Source organism: Amphibalanus amphitrite, unplaced genomic scaffold (assembly GCF_019059575.1).
Source record: "Amphibalanus amphitrite isolate SeventyFive unplaced genomic scaffold, NRLGWU_Aamphi_draft 000241F_arrow, whole genome shotgun sequence".
Classification (NCBI taxonomy): Eukaryota; Metazoa; Arthropoda; class Thecostraca; order Balanomorpha; family Balanidae; genus Amphibalanus; species Amphibalanus amphitrite.
In genome coordinates, this window is record NW_024881736.1 from 516,448 (window position 1) to 532,721 (window position 16,274).

Genomic DNA, 16,274 nt, shown 5'->3' on the forward strand with positions numbered 1-16,274 from the left:
ATAGGCGATAGTTTCTAACATTTTTGGTTTCGACAACAGCTGCTAGCAAAAGGCAAGTGAAAACATTCGCCACAATTTGCGTGAATTGCACTTGCACATTCATTTACGAGGTTTTTCTATAAGTCATTCGTTATTTAAAAGTATACGTTGTCTTTCTATACGGTCTGCAATGGCATCGCTAGCGGAAATGCAATTCAGTTCAGGACTTCACCAATCAATAGATGGCCATTTCGGCATTGGCCATTGGCCATTGCCTGCTGGTGATATTGCAAAATAAATATGAATGGGTATAAACTTCATGCATAGATACAATAAATCAATCTGCGTCGCGCCACCAGACGAGACTACGCAAGGCAAACGGTGGAACATCCCGTTCATTGACACAATGCTGCACAGTGTACACTGTACAGAATACTGCAGAGTACAACACTGTAGAATGGGATGCAATGCCCGCTTACCTATGTTCATTGTTCAAAGTACGAAGCTGGGATTTCACCGCATTTAACAGCGGAAGAAGAATTCCTTTATGGCTAGTCGCCCGTAGCCGGCAACCGCCATCCAAAATCCATGTCTTGTCAAACAAATAAGCGTGCACGCCCTACGTTATTCTTTTGTCGCCAAAAAATGCTATAAATTCATCGCTTCAGCCGAAAATAGAGGTTCTGAGGCACTCATACCATCCGTATGATAAACGGCCGGCGAGTGTGGAGCGGGGACGGAGAAGCCCAGGACAGGTATACGCGCGGCGGCAAATGTCTCGGAAATCGTTTTGATGCCAATAAGACGCGGCCGGGGCGCTGGAGATGAGGCAGAAAGATCCGGCGTTCGCGGAGCGCCGGATAAAATCCCTGGGAATTGGGATGGAGGGCGGCCGGGCGGCGCCAGCGCACGCCGCCGCTCCGGTACCGCACAGGAAATGTCAAGACTGCCAGGACTCTCGCCGGCTCCGTCTCCGTGCTCTTTTCAAACCGCACTCGATACAATTCAATGGGATTACGGACGCAGTCGGCTGGAAGGAATTCTTCCGTTAGCAAACACGCCGTGGGAGCGGGGATGATGTGTGGGACACATTCCTCGGCCCGGCGTTCACACTGGTCGGCGGCGGCTCCAGTTCGGCGCCGCCCACTGCGTGAGAAGTTTCTGTTTTGAAGGTAACGCCTGAGCGCCGTGAGAGAGCGCCGGTGAGAGCCGACCGGCGGCGGCTCCGAGCTGAGCGCTGGCCTCTCACGGCGGTCCGTGACGACCGCCTTCCCACCGCGCACCAGCAGACACGCACTCTCACGCACACGGCCTCACCCACGCAGATGGGCCGGTGCAGTGTCGCCGGCTGTCGCCTGTTCCGGGCTGACTGCCATATCCCCGTCTACCCAATTACCCAGACAACCGGTGAGATTTAGGGCAGCTCCTGCCTCCCGAGTATGTCTCCCTGGGAAACCATTTGAACGGCTGAGCCCGTCCACTAACACGGGCTCATCCGCTGGCGCTGCGGTACTCTGCAGACCACCAGCCCAGTGTCTATTCATGTGCCGATTCCTTTATTCTTTTATTCCACGCGTTTAAAATTCCCCATTACTAAATAGCTTCTATCTAAGAATAAGACAAAAAGACCGAACAACATAAAAAACAAATAATAACACAGAAAAAAACGTATTAAAATGTAAATATAGCGCGGAACGTGCAACTGCAGCAAGCTGCTATAGATAGACATTACAATGCTTCAATTCAATTGAAGTTCAAACGGATGGCGGAAATTCCGCCGTTCACGGATAAGTGACAAGCCACAAGGTTACGTGAATTAATGAGGTTTCATGAGATTGACACGCTACTTGCTTCAGTTTTAAGCTGCTGATAAGAGATAACCATAAATAAATTATCATTCATGCAATTTTCTCAAGTTGCAGACGCATAAAGGAATGGAACCGAAGTGCCAGAAGCGGTGTATTGCGGTACAGCCTAAAGTCCCGAGCAGTGCACTGCGGCACAGCCATAATAAGTCCCGAGTATAAGGTATTGCGGTACAGCCTACCTATAAGTCCCGAGTATAGTGTATTGCGGCACGGCCTTGAAGTCCCGAGTAGGTATAGAGTATTGCGGAACAGCCTACAAGTCCCGAGTATACAGGGTGGGGCAGAAAGATTTACCTCTTGATTTTCTTAAATATTTCGGCCCCGAACAAAGATATCAAATTGATTTCTGGCACATATATGCAGTAACATGTACACATCTCAGCGACGGCATAATGACTCAATATGGTCACCTTTGCCTTCACCACTGCTTCGAAACGTCCCTCTGCGGAGGGGCACGAGCGCCGCACTGTGTCCCCGCCAAGATTCGACGGTGCCGTCTCGAGGGCCAGCTTCAGGGCGGCGATTCTGCTGTGTGGCACTGCACACAACCTCCTCTCTAAGATGGCCCAGATTGCGAAGTCCATCGGGTTCAGGTCTGGACTTGATGATGGCCGAATGTCTTTGTCCCAGAACCCAGGCATGTGGGTCTTCCACCACGGTTGAGCGATGTTGGCCGTTTGCAGCGGCGCACCGTCCTGGACGAAGACGTATCCGTCTCAGAACGACTGAGTGACCCAAGACATAGCATGCTCCTCCAGCAGATGGACTTGAACCTCTGAATTCACTTTCACAGCCTCCTTGATGAAGACCAAGGCTCCTTTTGAGCCGTCGGATGCGACAGTAGCCCAAACCATGACACCAGCAGGCTTCAAGCAACAAAAAATGGTGCGAATAGCAGGATCAATGCTGGATGGACCATCTGCCAAAATGTTGACGCTTTGGGAGTGTCTCTGGGGCTCAGGCATGAACATGTTGTCATTGGACCAGCAGAATGCCTTGTTACCGGCGCTCCTGATCTCCTCCAATGTCTTTGGGATCCTGTGTAGTCGGTTTTCCTTGGATGCCGCCGAAATTAGGTGTCGACGTTGCATCCTGTATGACATAAAGCCTAAGCCGTCGTTTATGATTCTCTTGGCGGTTCTGGGCTAAACAACGAGTTCCTTTGGCAGTTTGCGCATGCTTCGCCTAGGAATTGAAACACTTTCTTGTGCACGACATCAACCAGCTTTTTGAAGCGGAAATCCCTTGTTCTGCCTGGCATGTACTTCGACGACACTAGCACTGTCTTTTTAAGTCATTTAATTATACTGCAAACAGTTTTTACGGCAACACCGAGCTGTTGCCTGTTTGGCAACGCTTCGGGAGCTGTGGCCAGTCTACTTCAGCGCCGCAATTTGGGCTCACTTAGTCATCTTCGCCATAGCTCACCAACAACTATTACAAATTGTAAAAACGATCTTAAAGTTGATACATGAGTCAGTTGGGAAGCTGCATGCAAAATTTTATCAAAATCCGTTCATAACTTTTTAAGTAATGGACTGAAAACAAACAGGTAAATCTTTCTGCCCCACCCTGTAGTGTATTACGGCACAGCATTCAAGTCCGGAGTATAGTGTATTGCGGAACAGCCTATAAGTCTACAGTAGTGCATTGCGGTACAGTCTACCTATCAGTATACATTGGTGCGCTGCGGTACAGTCTTCGCTTTATATAGGTCTCGGGCGGTGTATTGCGGTACAACCTATAGCCTAAAGTCAGCTTTGGTGTATTGCGGCACAGCCTGTAAGTAAGTCTTCATTGGTGTATTACTTACGGCACAGCCTATACCAAAGTCCGAATGCCGCACTGCAGTGCACCCTATTCTCCGGGCGCAAGTCCCGAGTGGCACAATTACTACACCCTTTATAACTGCAGTGGTGTACAGTCTAACTAAGTCCCGGGTGGTGTATTGCGGTACAGCCTGTAAGTCCCGCATGGTGTATTGTGATAGTCTAGTCGTGCATTGCGGTAGTCTTATAAGCCTTTGAGGCTTGAGCCCTACGTCTTATGTCTCCGCCTTGCCGGCGTTATCTGGCGGTGGTTCTGCTCCCCGCCGCGCCGGCGCTCGCCGCTCTCTGGCGCTGTCTCCACTCTCCGGTGGGCAGCCGGGTGTGTCGGCTCCGACGCGGGGCGCGCGGCGCGTCGGCCCGTTCCCAGCCGCGCCGCCGTCGCCGGGAACCCGGCACCCCACTCTCTCACGGCCGGCAAATTTTTCTCACGATCACGCGAACATTCTCAGGCCCGATAAAAACTTCTCAAGAAATGAATGACAGGAAGCAAATTGTCGAGGGAAAATGTGGGCCAGGCTGTGTCCGGTGCGCGGAGGCGCGGGTCGCCGCGGGTCGGCGCGGGTCGGTCCGGGTCGGCCCGGGTCGCCGCCCGCTGGGAGACCGCCACCAGAAGGTCGCAGCAGAGCCGGCCGACGTTCTCAAACCATTTGGCGGCGCCCACGGTGGCGGCGCGTCGCCGTCGTCGCGCGCCGACCGCGTCCGGCCGCCGCCTGGGAAGGCGCGCATTCCCAGCCCACTAAAACCTAATGGTGTGCGGCAGCCAAGGCCGGCGCGATGCGGCCCCGGTACTGATCTATATGCGTGCCCGGAGTCGGCTCGGCGTCCGACGGTGGTGTATTACAGAGATCACGGTCTGCCACCTCACAGCAGCCCTGGCCGTGGTGGGACATCCCGGACCGTCTCCGCGGGCGCCCACGTCCGAACTTCGCGGGCCGAGTTTCCGCCGACGAAGTCGCGTGGCGCGTCTAACTATACCTCTGCCTGTGAGCTCCATGAGCTCTGAGCAGTTGGACCTGTCACCGGGTCACTATCCCGGTTCGACCGTACTATTTACCGTGTATCCTATGGAAGTGGGAGTGGGGGGTAGTGGAGTTGGGAGTGTTGGGAGTGGGGAATGTTGAGAGTATGGAGTGCTGGGAGTGCTCGCGAGGTCGGGCGGCTCCGTCCCACGGTCCCAGTGTGCGCCGGCCCTCAGAGCTCGCTCCCAGTGCTGACGGAACGCCCGTCCGTACCGGCGCGCTCTCACAGAGTACATGCAATTAGACGGCAGTGCACGAATAATATCCGGCTCACGGCGCCGGCGCTGGGACTGGCAGACTGCCTGAGAGAGTGGCGCCCACTCACTCGTGAGAAAGTGCCAGAAACATGTGTCAGCCTCAGCCAGCGCGTCGGTCCGTAGGCCAGGACACTCGGCGATCGCCCGCAGCCAGCACCCCAGAACGGAGCCGATACTACGGAGACGGTGTGCTCCTGGCCTCTTCTGTCCCTGCCCCTCACAGCTCGACAATTTTCGATGTCGATGCGCAGAAGCGCATAGGCGGCGGAACGGAGAGGGCACCGGGGCACGGTGCCGCGGTGCCCCCCCCCCGTTCCGCCGCCTATGTCGATGCGATGACCAAGTCAGCCACGTCAGCCAGCCGAGAGATCGAGATACCGTAAAATTGACACAATATCTCGGCCTAAGTTTCTGATGCTGGGCTGTAGAAAAAGTGATCAAGGCGACTGACTGCCTAGATCGGCTCTCCCTCGGGCTGCTGTTGTTGCATTGGTGAATGCCCGGCCCGCTAAAGGGCCCCTGCCGGCAGCTCTGCAGGCCCACTTCCGTCGGCGCCAATCTAGGCTCGCTCGGGCGGTCCGTGCCTCCGTCTCACGGTCTCCCACTTCTCACACCGGCGGAGCCATTTTTGAGGATGGCCGCCGCTCGGCTTGTGGTAAAATCGTGATTCTGCGATCGACTGGCGCCGCACCGACACGCCGCCGCCACCGACATGTGAGAAACTGCGTGAGAGTCAAGAGCATGATTGGGGGTTCAGCCGAGCTCTCACACAGGACATTCACAAAGATCATATAGCCAGATAAATGTTCCCATGAAACATCCCACCAGGAGCTCACGAACATTGGCGGAGCCTTTTCAACACATGTTTTCAGATGGTATTTTATATTTAATATCCTTGTGATTCATGGGGACCATTTTCTATTCCCGATAATCAGCGTGCACCATAAAGACGGCTCCATCGCGGTGTAGGGGCCAGGCTAGGGCCCTGGTAAGGACACGGGGACAGGCTGGGGACGTGTCCCCGCTATTATAATCTCGGGTCATTTTTTACGATTGTGGTTCGTCCGGTCCAAGTAGGCTCCTTCCGGGGCTAAAAAGTGAAAGGATAAAGCTTAGGGGAGAAACTGGGCTGATATGGACTGCAGCGGCTGAGGCCGTCCCGCATGAAGAGGAGGCAGGTCATCCAACCAATATCAGACAGGGGTGTACTCATGCGGTATGCCCTCACGGGTTGCCCGGTGACAATTATCACCAGTACCGATCGCTGAGCGAAAAACCTGACGGCGAGATGTGAAAACGCCTTCAAGCCACTACACCAAGTGTTTGTAGAACTGATCAACAGTTATCGCTAACAGCTGTTTACTTGTTCCCGCCGACTCTTACAGTTCTATCGAGCGCCGAGCCCCACCTATTCCCCACGACTGCCGTGACCGTGATCGGCTACAACCCCAGCGTACAGAGGTTCCCACAGATGTACGACGAGGCTGTGGGCGCCGCTGACACGCCGACCGGGGCGCCGGGCGCCCTCAGTCGTGGGAGGAGCGTCGGCGTGCGCCATCTCCGTGACAGGAATGCGCTGATTGCCGGCCTTGTACAGCGGACAGGTCAGCCCCGCAGACAGGTTCACATGGGATCCATCCCGGTCGGACCAATCTGTCTCACGGCACACCCGATCAGTCGAATGTACCCACACTGTCCTCTCATGTTGCAGACACTGTCCGTCGAGGGGGGGGAGATAGAGGAACGGAGCGGTCAGCCGAGAAAGGGAACAATGCGGGAAATTATCTTGAAACGGTAGAGTCAAGGAGCACCAAGCAGTGCAAAGATGGGAAGAGCAATTGTAAACGAGCGGAGCCAGAGGATTGGCAGAGCGGCGGGAGAGGAGGAGAGGAGACGGCCGCAGCGGCGGGGAGTGCCGGGGTGACGCGCCGGCCGGAGGTCGTGGCCGGGCGGCCGACCCGCCGCGCCCCACGCCGGCCGTTCCCACGCGTCCGTCCGTCCGTCGGTCGGTCGGCTGTGAGGCCGCTGAGGACGCCGACGACCAGCCCGGCAATCGGAGACGCAGCGGCCGGCGAATGTGCGCGGTCATCTGCGGCGCCCGCTCCCACAGAGGAGACGCATTCAGCGCACTTCATGGCAGATCGAGTTCCATTCAACAGACCCAAGGTCTCCTGACGGATGGCGTTTCGACGGCCGAGCCAACAGACGAAATGTAGAGAAAGCCAATACCAATTCAGACACTCCTAATGAAAAATTATCCAAGTCCGAGGCCACACACGAACTAGTGATCTGTAGTTCCATGGAACTGCCGCCAAATAAAACATACATCTTCGAACAGAAACTATGATTTCAAGATTGGCGCCGCCCGACAGCCGGCAGTTACCCAGCAAAACCGCAAAGTTCAGCATTGGTCATGGCTGGGAACATGCCAGGTCATTGACGAGTCTTACCAGCAACATATGTCTATTGACGTTACCGCTAATGTAATCTGACACCTCGTTCTATATAAGACATTGGATAAAAGGGATGATCACTGCTCAGTACTCAATGCTCTTCTTCTAGCACTCAACGGCCCGACTAAACGACATTAGCTCTGGGATTCGATGTATTTCCTAGCATTTCACAGATCACATTACCTAGTAAAACGACCGGTCGGACCGGGACGTGTATAAAACACCCGGCCCGATTGGAACAGAGCCGGCACGTGAGGCGGGAGGCGGGTGTGGTGAGCGGCGGACGGAGACCGGGGCCGGCGCGGCGCCTCGGCCACGGCAGCGGTACACCGGTCCCGGCCGCGCCGCTCCTATCACAGAACCATTGTACGACAGATCAGCGCGCGGCCAAACGAGCAAACGGACCGCACCGAAAATATCATCACAGCGGCTAGAAACGTACAAAACTTTGGCCATCAAACATAATTCGGCAACAAACTGTCGTCTTTTTCACGGCCTGGGTGGGGCGGTTTTGGGGCGTGCCACGATCGTGTTTTGTCATGCTCAGTAAATGCCGTTGAAAATGCTCCTAAACACGTCGTCTCACAGCCGTTTCTGACACTCGGCCGCCGCCGGCGGTCCCGGGGGCGGCCCGGGGCGGTGAGTATATCAGCGCTACTGCATCAGCGTGGCTCGAGGTAGGCCGGTGCGCGGTGCCGGCGGGGCGGGGGCGGCGGCAGTTACAGGAAGTAGGGCGTGGTGATGCTGGGCGGCACGCGGCGCTCGTCGTCGGGCACCGCGCGGAATATCTTCACCTCGCGGCTGTGCACGTCGTCGTGGAAGCAGAGCACGGCGGCCACGTTGCCGCAGCGGTAGCAGTAGTTGGGCGCCGACCACACCGTCACCAGCTTCTCGTCAAACACGTACTTGTAGCCTGGGAGCGGGGAGACGGGCGCTCAGCGACAGCCCACACTCGGCGCGGCACGGCGAGACCGGCAGGTGGCGCGGAAAGCAGCACGTAGTGGGTACAGGTGACGCCATGAGCCGGCGAATGGTCACTCGGAGAGCCTTGGTCGAGTGCCAAGGCTAAAGACAGACAGAAGCAGGCACACAGAACCAAGCCATCTGTTCCGTCGTTTCCATCCTCAGGAGTCAGGACAGTCAAATCCTTCTTCTCCACGCCTCAACCTCCTGTTCCGGATTGGACGGGCAACCTTAGTCTAGCCCATGCGGGGTCCTCCCTTGGGAGCAGGCCCGTATCCGGGTGCGGTGAGGGTCAGGGGGCTGGGTGGCCCAACAACTGGATGGACTCAGCCCCGACGACTCACAAGGGTGCCCGCCCAGACCAAAATCTACCCCTAAATCCTATCAGCCTTCTGGCTCTGAAAAAGGGCCTAACCCAACAAAACAAATAAAGAAACAAACGAGATACAGGTTTGCTGTGTACTCACCCTCGTGCACCAGTTGGTGGGCCCGGCAGATGAGGTCCAGCTTATTCTCCTCCATGAACTCGTGTGTGACGTTGGCGCCGAACAGCCAGCCGGCGCCGCGCGGACTGGTCGACCAGGTGGCCACGTCCTCGGGGTCCGACCACACCAGGTCACAGAAGGCACCTGAGGGACAGCAGGGTACACCAGGTCACAGAAGGCACCTGAGGAACAGCAGGGTACACCAGGTCACAGAAGGCACCTGAGGGACAGCAGGGTACACCAGGTCACAGAAGGTACTTGGGGGACAGCAGGGTACACCAGGTCACAGAAGGCACCTGACGGACAGCAGGGTACACCAGGTCACAGAAGGCACCTGAGGGACAGCAGGGTACACCAGGTCACAGAAGGCACCTGAGTGACAGCAGGGTACACCAGGTCACAGAAGGCACCTGAGGGATCACTAAAATTAGCTCTACTGTAACGGCTAAGATCATACATCATACAATCGACCTATAAGGTAGGTATGAGTTAATCTCCAGAGATTTCCAGGATTTGATCACTCAAGTCATCTCAAAGCTATTAGCTAATTGTGGAACTGGATCGCGTCACGTCTTCCTGCAAATAAGCCCAGTAACCAGACATGCTCACAGTTTCGGTTGATTTTCTGTGAATTGCGACGATCAAAACGCTAGATTCAAAGGTAAAAACAAGCTTTAAGAATCTGCTATCTACGTTTAAAAACCCATGCCCACCGCAAAGGCTAGCTACTCAAGAGGAGTTGACCTATGACATGTAACTCATTTGATTTTCTAATTACTGGGACACATATCGACCAGCCGGTGTCCCTATGTGGGCTCTCCCAGTCCTGAGCCTGCAAGATCCACACCAGGGCGTCATATGAGCGCACCACGACAGCATGCCACTATAGAGCAGAATCGTGGCGGGAAACGCAGTTCTGACACGTAGCCTTGAATACTTCACAGAATATCGCCGGTCGCCGGGTCAAACTCAATGTCAGGTTAACAACCACCTACGCGTGCTAGCCACCTACGCTAGGTGTTCATGGGTGCTAGCGTCTGCTCACCAGAAAGGTAATGCAATACGTACATGTGATACACTTCATGATGAAGCTCTACTGCCGACAGTTTTCACGGACATGTGTGTGAGCTCGGTGCAGTGGCGGTTGTCAGCGGACAGGAGCGGGGGCGGCAGTCGCGTGTAGCCCATGACTTCCTGTCAGTGATGACCTTCGCGGCGCCCGTGGGCGGTGCGCCGGTGCACAGGGGCCCGCCGGCGGCGCGGCCGCAGTGTGCCCCAGCCGCCGCCGTCGCCATGCTGACCGCCATCTCGCTGCTGGCGCTCCTGGCGCCGGCCACCGGGTTCGCCGCGCCCGAAGTGGAGATCGAGCTGCCCGCGCTGCCCGGCCTGCCGACGGCGCCGCCAATGCCGCCGCTGCACCTGACGCCGCCGCAATCCAAACCCGGCAAGGACAAACACGCAGAGAAGTCGTCCAGGAGGACGGGACGCGGCGGCCCGCACCGGTCCGGCGGCGAGCCGAGCGCGCAGTGGAGCAGCGCTGGCTCCGAGCTGGCGCTCTCCTCGCGGGGATCGGACTCCGCCGCCGAGGGCAGCACCGCCTCCTCCAGCACAGCGGCGACCCGGTGTCGACCGGCGGGCGCCCGGTCCGCCAGCAACTCCGGGCAGCGGGCGGCCGGCGCCAGCGTCGGCAGCGCCGCGTCCCTCTCTGAGGCCACCGGCTCGGCCGGCACTGCCTGCGGCGCCGACCGGACGGCCGTCCAGGGCGGCGCCAGCACGGCCACCGTCGGGGACGGCGCGGCCACCTCCGGGGCGCAGCACAGCGCGGGCTCCGACAGCGCCGCCGACGGGCGCGGCGCCGCCTCCGCCACCTCCGCAGAGTCCGACAGCGGCGGCGCGTCGACGGGCTCCGCCGGCTCTGGGGCGGGAGGCCGCTCCTCGGGCCGCGGCGGCCGTGACGGGGCGAGCTCTCGGGCCGGCGCGCAGACGGACACGTCTACCGTCGGCGAGGGTCGCGCCGAGGCCAGCCAGCGGGCCGCCGCGTCAGCCGCGCGCCGAGGGCGCTCCCGTTCAGCGCGTTCCGAGACGGGCGCGCGGACGGTGGGCGGCTCTCGGACGGCGGGCGCCGGCTCCTCCAGCCGCGGGGAGTCCAGCGCCGGCTCGGCTTCCAACCAGGACTCGGACGTGGCCGCCGAGACCGAGTCCAGCCAGCGGCTGGCGGCGGCGCGGACCGGGCGCGCGCGCGCCGCCGTCGGCTCGCGGTCAGCGGCGGCGCTGGACCGAGGCGGCGCCCGGCCGGCCGGCGACAGTCGCTCGGCGTCCCAGATCGACTCGGAGTCGGCCGGCAGCGCCAGCAGCGACGCCGCGGCCGGCGGCTCGTCCGGCCACTCCGCCGGCGAGGGCAGCGGCTTCTCAGAGACCGCAGTGGCCGGCAGCACGCGCCGGACCGGCGCCGCCAGAGGCCAACACGCCTCTCGCGCGCGCGGCGCCGTCAGCCTGGCACCGCAGCGGCCGCAGTGGCCCTGCCGTCAACCAGCGAAGGAGCCCGAAGGCTGGCTGGACGACTGGCCCAAAACGAACGAGCCCGTCTGGCCCTGTGAATTGCCCGTCGAGCACATCGCTCCCTTCAAGGCTAGAAAACCAACCCCAAAGCGACCGAAGTGGCCCTGCCGCATACCGCAAAAGAAGCCCAAAGAATGGCTGGCCGACTGGCCCAACACGAGCCATCTCGTTTGGCCCTGCATCTTTCCGATCGATCCCGTCGCTCCGTTTGAGGCCAAACCTCTGTTTGATTGGTAGTGGGCGCAGCCGACGGTGCACTCGCTCGGGGAAGGGGATATACTGATGGCGCAATCTATAGCTCAGACAGCGATAGGCCGCTTCGTCAAGAGGCAGGCTGAGCCACATAATTCTCCGGACTCTGAGCCGGGAAACTCCTACAGCGCACAGCTACTGTCACCATTCTCCTGTTATTGTCTGTATGTTTAACTGTGTAATACGTGTTTCCGTTGATAAAGCTGCCACGTCGTACAAAGAGCTTTACATGAACACAAAAAGTGCTTGTAAATGCCGGCAAATAAATATTTTTGAACAAGCAGCACAGTCAAAAAACGCTTTTTATTTTAGATTCTTCATAACCTTTGGCCCAAGGCCAGGGAGACCCCTACTAGAGCGAATACTACAAGTGAATATACAAGTGAATACTACATCAATTATATGACCAAGAATCTAGAAAATGACATGGTTACAGCAACGCAGAAGACATCTGTTGCAACCACAACTAACTGAATACCCCATAATTAAATCGGTCCGCTATTTGTCGATGAACGGTCACCGCCACTGCAGATCCAAAGGCCATGTTTGCACAAAGCGCCACTTGCAACTCTCGGATATCGGGCCCGGCAACTCACTAAGTTACCAAAAGGTCACACCAGCGAGCGGCGGCTCCCGCCAGTGCCCGACTGGCATTCGGCGACAGCTCCCAACTGTCGGCATGATGCAACACTCACCACTTACCCTGTAACGCGCGGGAGTTGTGAAGGACAGTTGTCCTGAAAGGTCCCAATCGAACTGAGCGAACTCTACCTACGTCGTTTTGAGGTATCCACATTGGATTGCTGGCTTACGTCAAAGCATGTTAGCCGGTTATTGTATAGGAACGACTCATCTGGCTTCAACTACCTCCAGGTCAGGGGCCATGGCTCACCTTAGCTCACAGAGCAGACTAGCTCTCAGCTCACCTTGGTGGGGGATCTCCTGATTCCGGTCGATCACGCGGATTTGGTCCAGCGACTTGATGTACGGCGAGAGGCCTCCGTGAACGCACAGCACCTCGTCCTCCACGAGCTGAAACCGGCAGCGCACTCCCGGTCACAGCACATTCAATGTGAGCTTAAAGCCTCCCAGTCACAACACTTAGGTGGACTGAAACCAGCGCGCACACCCGATCACAACAAGCAAATTAACACATAAACGTCTACGTGGGCGAGTGTCCTGGGTGCTATCTTCTATCGTACCAAGTGATCATTTGAATGTGAATCTTGTACAGATAGGTCAAGTGAAAGGACACATTAAATTATAAAGTTAATAAAAATTCGCAACTGTAAGCGAAAAAAAATACCGACTTACTAAATATATAGACGACGTAATTGATTTCCGGGCTCCGGCATATAAAACATCTTTCCTCTTGGTATACTAATCAGTGTTCCATTGCAGCATCACAGCCACCTAACACATTCATTCTAAAACTTAACTTTTTTCACATCTGATAACCTGGAACACAATACCATGGAACGTCCGCTGCCGTGGGGTCTGAGGGATCTCACTGGCGCCATCTAATGCCAAACTAGCGTCACCGTGTGCCGCCAGGACGCCACCGAGTGCCGCCACCTACCGCTGCGATGGTGAGCACATCGAACACCTTGCAGCAGTACTTCCACGCGTTGGCGTTACCGTACTTCTTCTGACACTCGTCTGAAAACAGACAAACAGCCGCAGCTCTCGTAACTGTGCACAAAACAGTGTCACCATGCGCTTAAAACGCCAGGGCCAGTGACAATTGCATTGCTTCTCCCAGCCTCTAGGCATTAATTCGTTTCATCGGAACGGTCCATCATTCCATCCTATTCGGACGCCTGGTTGATGCAGGAGCAAATGACCCATATGCCATTTAGGTCTGACAGCGAGTAAGATCATCCATCCATATGTCCTCAGGATGGCGCAATATCGACAACAAACACATGCGAACGGCCGTAAAAAAACTCACGGCCTATCACCCTCATCACTGCAGCCAGACGTCTCTAATGTCTGCCGCTATCACCGCGGCACTCGCCAGGAGACCGAAAAAGCCAACGCAGCTCACATAGCTCATGAAAAGCATCTGCAAGTTGCACAACACATGTAAGTTGTAACACACACTACGGAAGCCTCATTGATTCCCCGCGCTCACCGCTTTCGACTCGCCGCGCTCACCGTAGAATCCGTAGACCTGCGTGATCTGCCGCGACTCGTGGTTGCCCCGCAGCAGCGTGATCTTGTCAGGCCACTTGGCCTTGAGCGTTAACAGCCGGGTGAGCGTCTCCAGGCTGTAGTAGCCACGGTCCACAAAGTCGCCCATGAACACATAGTTAGTGTCTGGCACCTGGGCACATAAGAATGGACAATACACAAATCAATTCACTGGTGGACCACTGTCAAAGCACTGTTCTTAAATTCAGAGCAAATTAAAATGCAAGAGAAAGCAAGATAGGCTTACCTGGCCTCCTGTCTTGAAGAGTTGTTCCAAGTCATAGAATTGCCCATGGATGTCGCCACAGACAGTTACAGGACAAGGCACCGGCTGTACATTTGACTCTTCCATGAGGAGATCACAGACAATGTCACACAGACTCTGAAACAATGGAAGGTATTTTATGAGTCACATGGTAGAAAATAAGGGAAAAGTGGCTTACACATAAGTCACAACTTTTGCACAGAACCCATTCATTAAAAAATTCAAATGATATGCTGCACTTTAATCATTTAAAACCATGCAGGGATAATTTTAAAGAGTAATTTATGGCAAATAAAAATAACTAATGAATGTGTGCCTTTAATATTAACAATTTTTTAAAAATTAGCTTGGCTTACAGCAAACATCTGCATGTGCCACCAGGTCAAAGTGAGCCAATGAAGAAGACCAGCAGCTTCTATACCTTGAATAACCAGCATTAGTAGAGCAGATGTCACACAAAGTTTTTCCAACCAAGGAGAGGTGCTGAAGGTTAGTAGGTTGTGGGTTAGGTTAGGTTAGGTTAGGTTAGGTTAGGTTAGGTCAGGTTCGGTCAGGTTAGGTTTGTTTTGGTTTGGTTTGGTTAGAAAGGAGCATCTAAATCTCCAAGCATGGGACCACTCCTTGATTGGATTTTTTTTTGTCATTTGTGTGACATCTGCCCTACATCAGATATATGCCCTACATGCCCTGCCCTATGCCCTGCCCTACATCAAATATATCTGCCCTATATCGAATACCCTATGGGCTGGGGACCGAATTGACAGCCTCAATTATAATGTTAATGCTATTGCAGCAGCAGGTAGCATTGACGTACAGATCTGTGCTGTACACTTGGCAACTGGCACATGTGGTCAATTAGCTTATTATTTTACCCAATACCATTCCCTGAAATAACCTTTTAAAAGAAAATGATATCAACTAGTTACTCACCTTGAGATCATTCTCCGGTAAATACTTGCAGTCTTTTACAATTTCCATCCACTTATCAACATCTGATGTAGACATGCTTGATATCCTGATTAATTACTAAAATCAAGCCTATGAGCCAACACCTTTCCCAATGGAGGTGAGAGCTGTCAGGATAGAAAACAGAATGTCAAATGTCAATCAAACTAGCCAGAAATGAGACAATATAAACCAGAAAATTAAAATAGGTAGTTATCCACTGGCAGCCAACACAAACAAATCCACATCAGCCCATACTAGTATACCACCAAATGGAACCTGTCAAAATTGTTTTTTATGGCACAAGAATTCACATAACTCAAGGCAGCTGAATTGAATTGAATGAATATGAATTGATCAATTAATATCACATATTTCCAATACACTGTCTTCTTTTTCCCTCATTCCCATCCAGGCAATTCAGGGCTTCCAGGCATGGTTATCACTGTAAGAATCTATAAGAATCTAGATATATAATCAAAATATCTGCGACTTCGGTAATAAAGGGCAAAAATAATGAAAACCTCAAGGCCCTAAAACCAAACACCTTGACCTTCTCTCATACACGGACTCATACAAAAATCCCTTGCCCCACTAATGTCTCTTTTGCGCCGATTACGTAACGTGATTCAAGGATGGATGAATTACAGATGATTGAGCTATAATTATTATTATACGAGAAAAAACAATAGTACTGCATTTTCTTTCCTCTTTGGTCATTCCCTTGCCAGATCTTATACACTGAGTGCTTATTTTGTAGGTTTCTAGTTTTGTGACTTAGGAGTAACTTTATTGTAGGTAGGTACTTCGTATTTTTGGGAGAAACCAGGGCTGTCTCATCCCTATCTCCGTAACGTGTCGTGTGCGACCAATGACGTCACGGCATTGCGGCGTTCTGATTGGGCGGCAGCTCTGAATCGCCCGACTGGTGGTCCCCGCTCGACAAGCGCACGTGCGCCGACTAGACATTTGTAGTGGCATTGACGGCAGAAAAAGTGAGGTAATGCAGAGCTCTGAATATACTTGAATAGAGTCTAAGCCGTTAGTAATACGTAAAAACGTCAGATAGGTTTCTTGTTCGTCTTGATTTGAGCTTTTATGTGATATAACTTTTACCTTAATGGCGAGGTTGGCAGCTATGTGGGAGAGCCCTAAAATTGGGTCATTTTCCATAGGATTGCATTACAGCCATCTGACCCTTCGTACC

The 16,274-nt window shown here is 54.5% G+C and overlaps 1 protein-coding gene across 4 annotated transcripts; it reads right to left on the reverse strand.

Annotated features, from left to right (window-relative positions):
* Nucleotides 1-7,546: 7,546 nt before the first annotated feature.
* On the reverse strand, nucleotides 7,547-15,666 carry LOC122386156 (serine/threonine-protein phosphatase 6 catalytic subunit-like). Of its 4 annotated transcripts, none has more exons than XM_043375084.1 (8): nucleotides 15,645-15,666; nucleotides 15,053-15,195; nucleotides 14,105-14,239; nucleotides 13,822-13,990; nucleotides 13,244-13,323; nucleotides 12,591-12,696; nucleotides 8,836-8,997; nucleotides 7,547-8,318 (listed from the first exon to the last, which is right to left on the reverse strand). In XM_043375084.1, the coding sequence occupies exons 2-8, from the start codon at nucleotides 15,125-15,127 to the stop codon at nucleotides 8,125-8,127; spliced, it is 921 nt and encodes a 306-aa protein (XP_043231019.1). In that variant the 5' UTR covers nucleotides 15,128-15,195; nucleotides 15,645-15,666; the 3' UTR covers nucleotides 7,547-8,124. The 4 variants fall into 4 exon arrangements, with proteins under 4 accessions (XP_043231019.1, XP_043231022.1, XP_043231023.1 ...); XM_043375087.1 differs by having other exon boundaries at nucleotides 15,615-15,660; XM_043375088.1 differs by lacking the exon at nucleotides 15,645-15,666 and adding an exon at nucleotides 15,621-15,644.
* Between the last annotated feature and the right edge of the window lie 608 nt (nucleotides 15,667-16,274).

What these genes read in the sequence shown, in the direction of transcription:
- LOC122386156 (XM_043375084.1), bottom strand. Translation starts at nt 15,127, where the DNA reads ATGTCTACATCAGATGTTGATAAGTGGATGGAAATTGTAAAAGACTGC. An exon ending in ATGTGCTCACCATCGCAGCG is followed by an intron (nt 12,697 to 13,243) that starts GTAGGTGGCGGC and finishes TGCCGGTTTCAG; the next exon opens with CTCGTGGAGGACGAGGTGCT. An exon ending in CCACCAACTGGTGCACGAGG is followed by an intron (nt 8,319 to 8,835) that starts GTGAGTACACAG and finishes CCCCGCTCCCAG; the next exon opens with GCTACAAGTACGTGTTTGAC.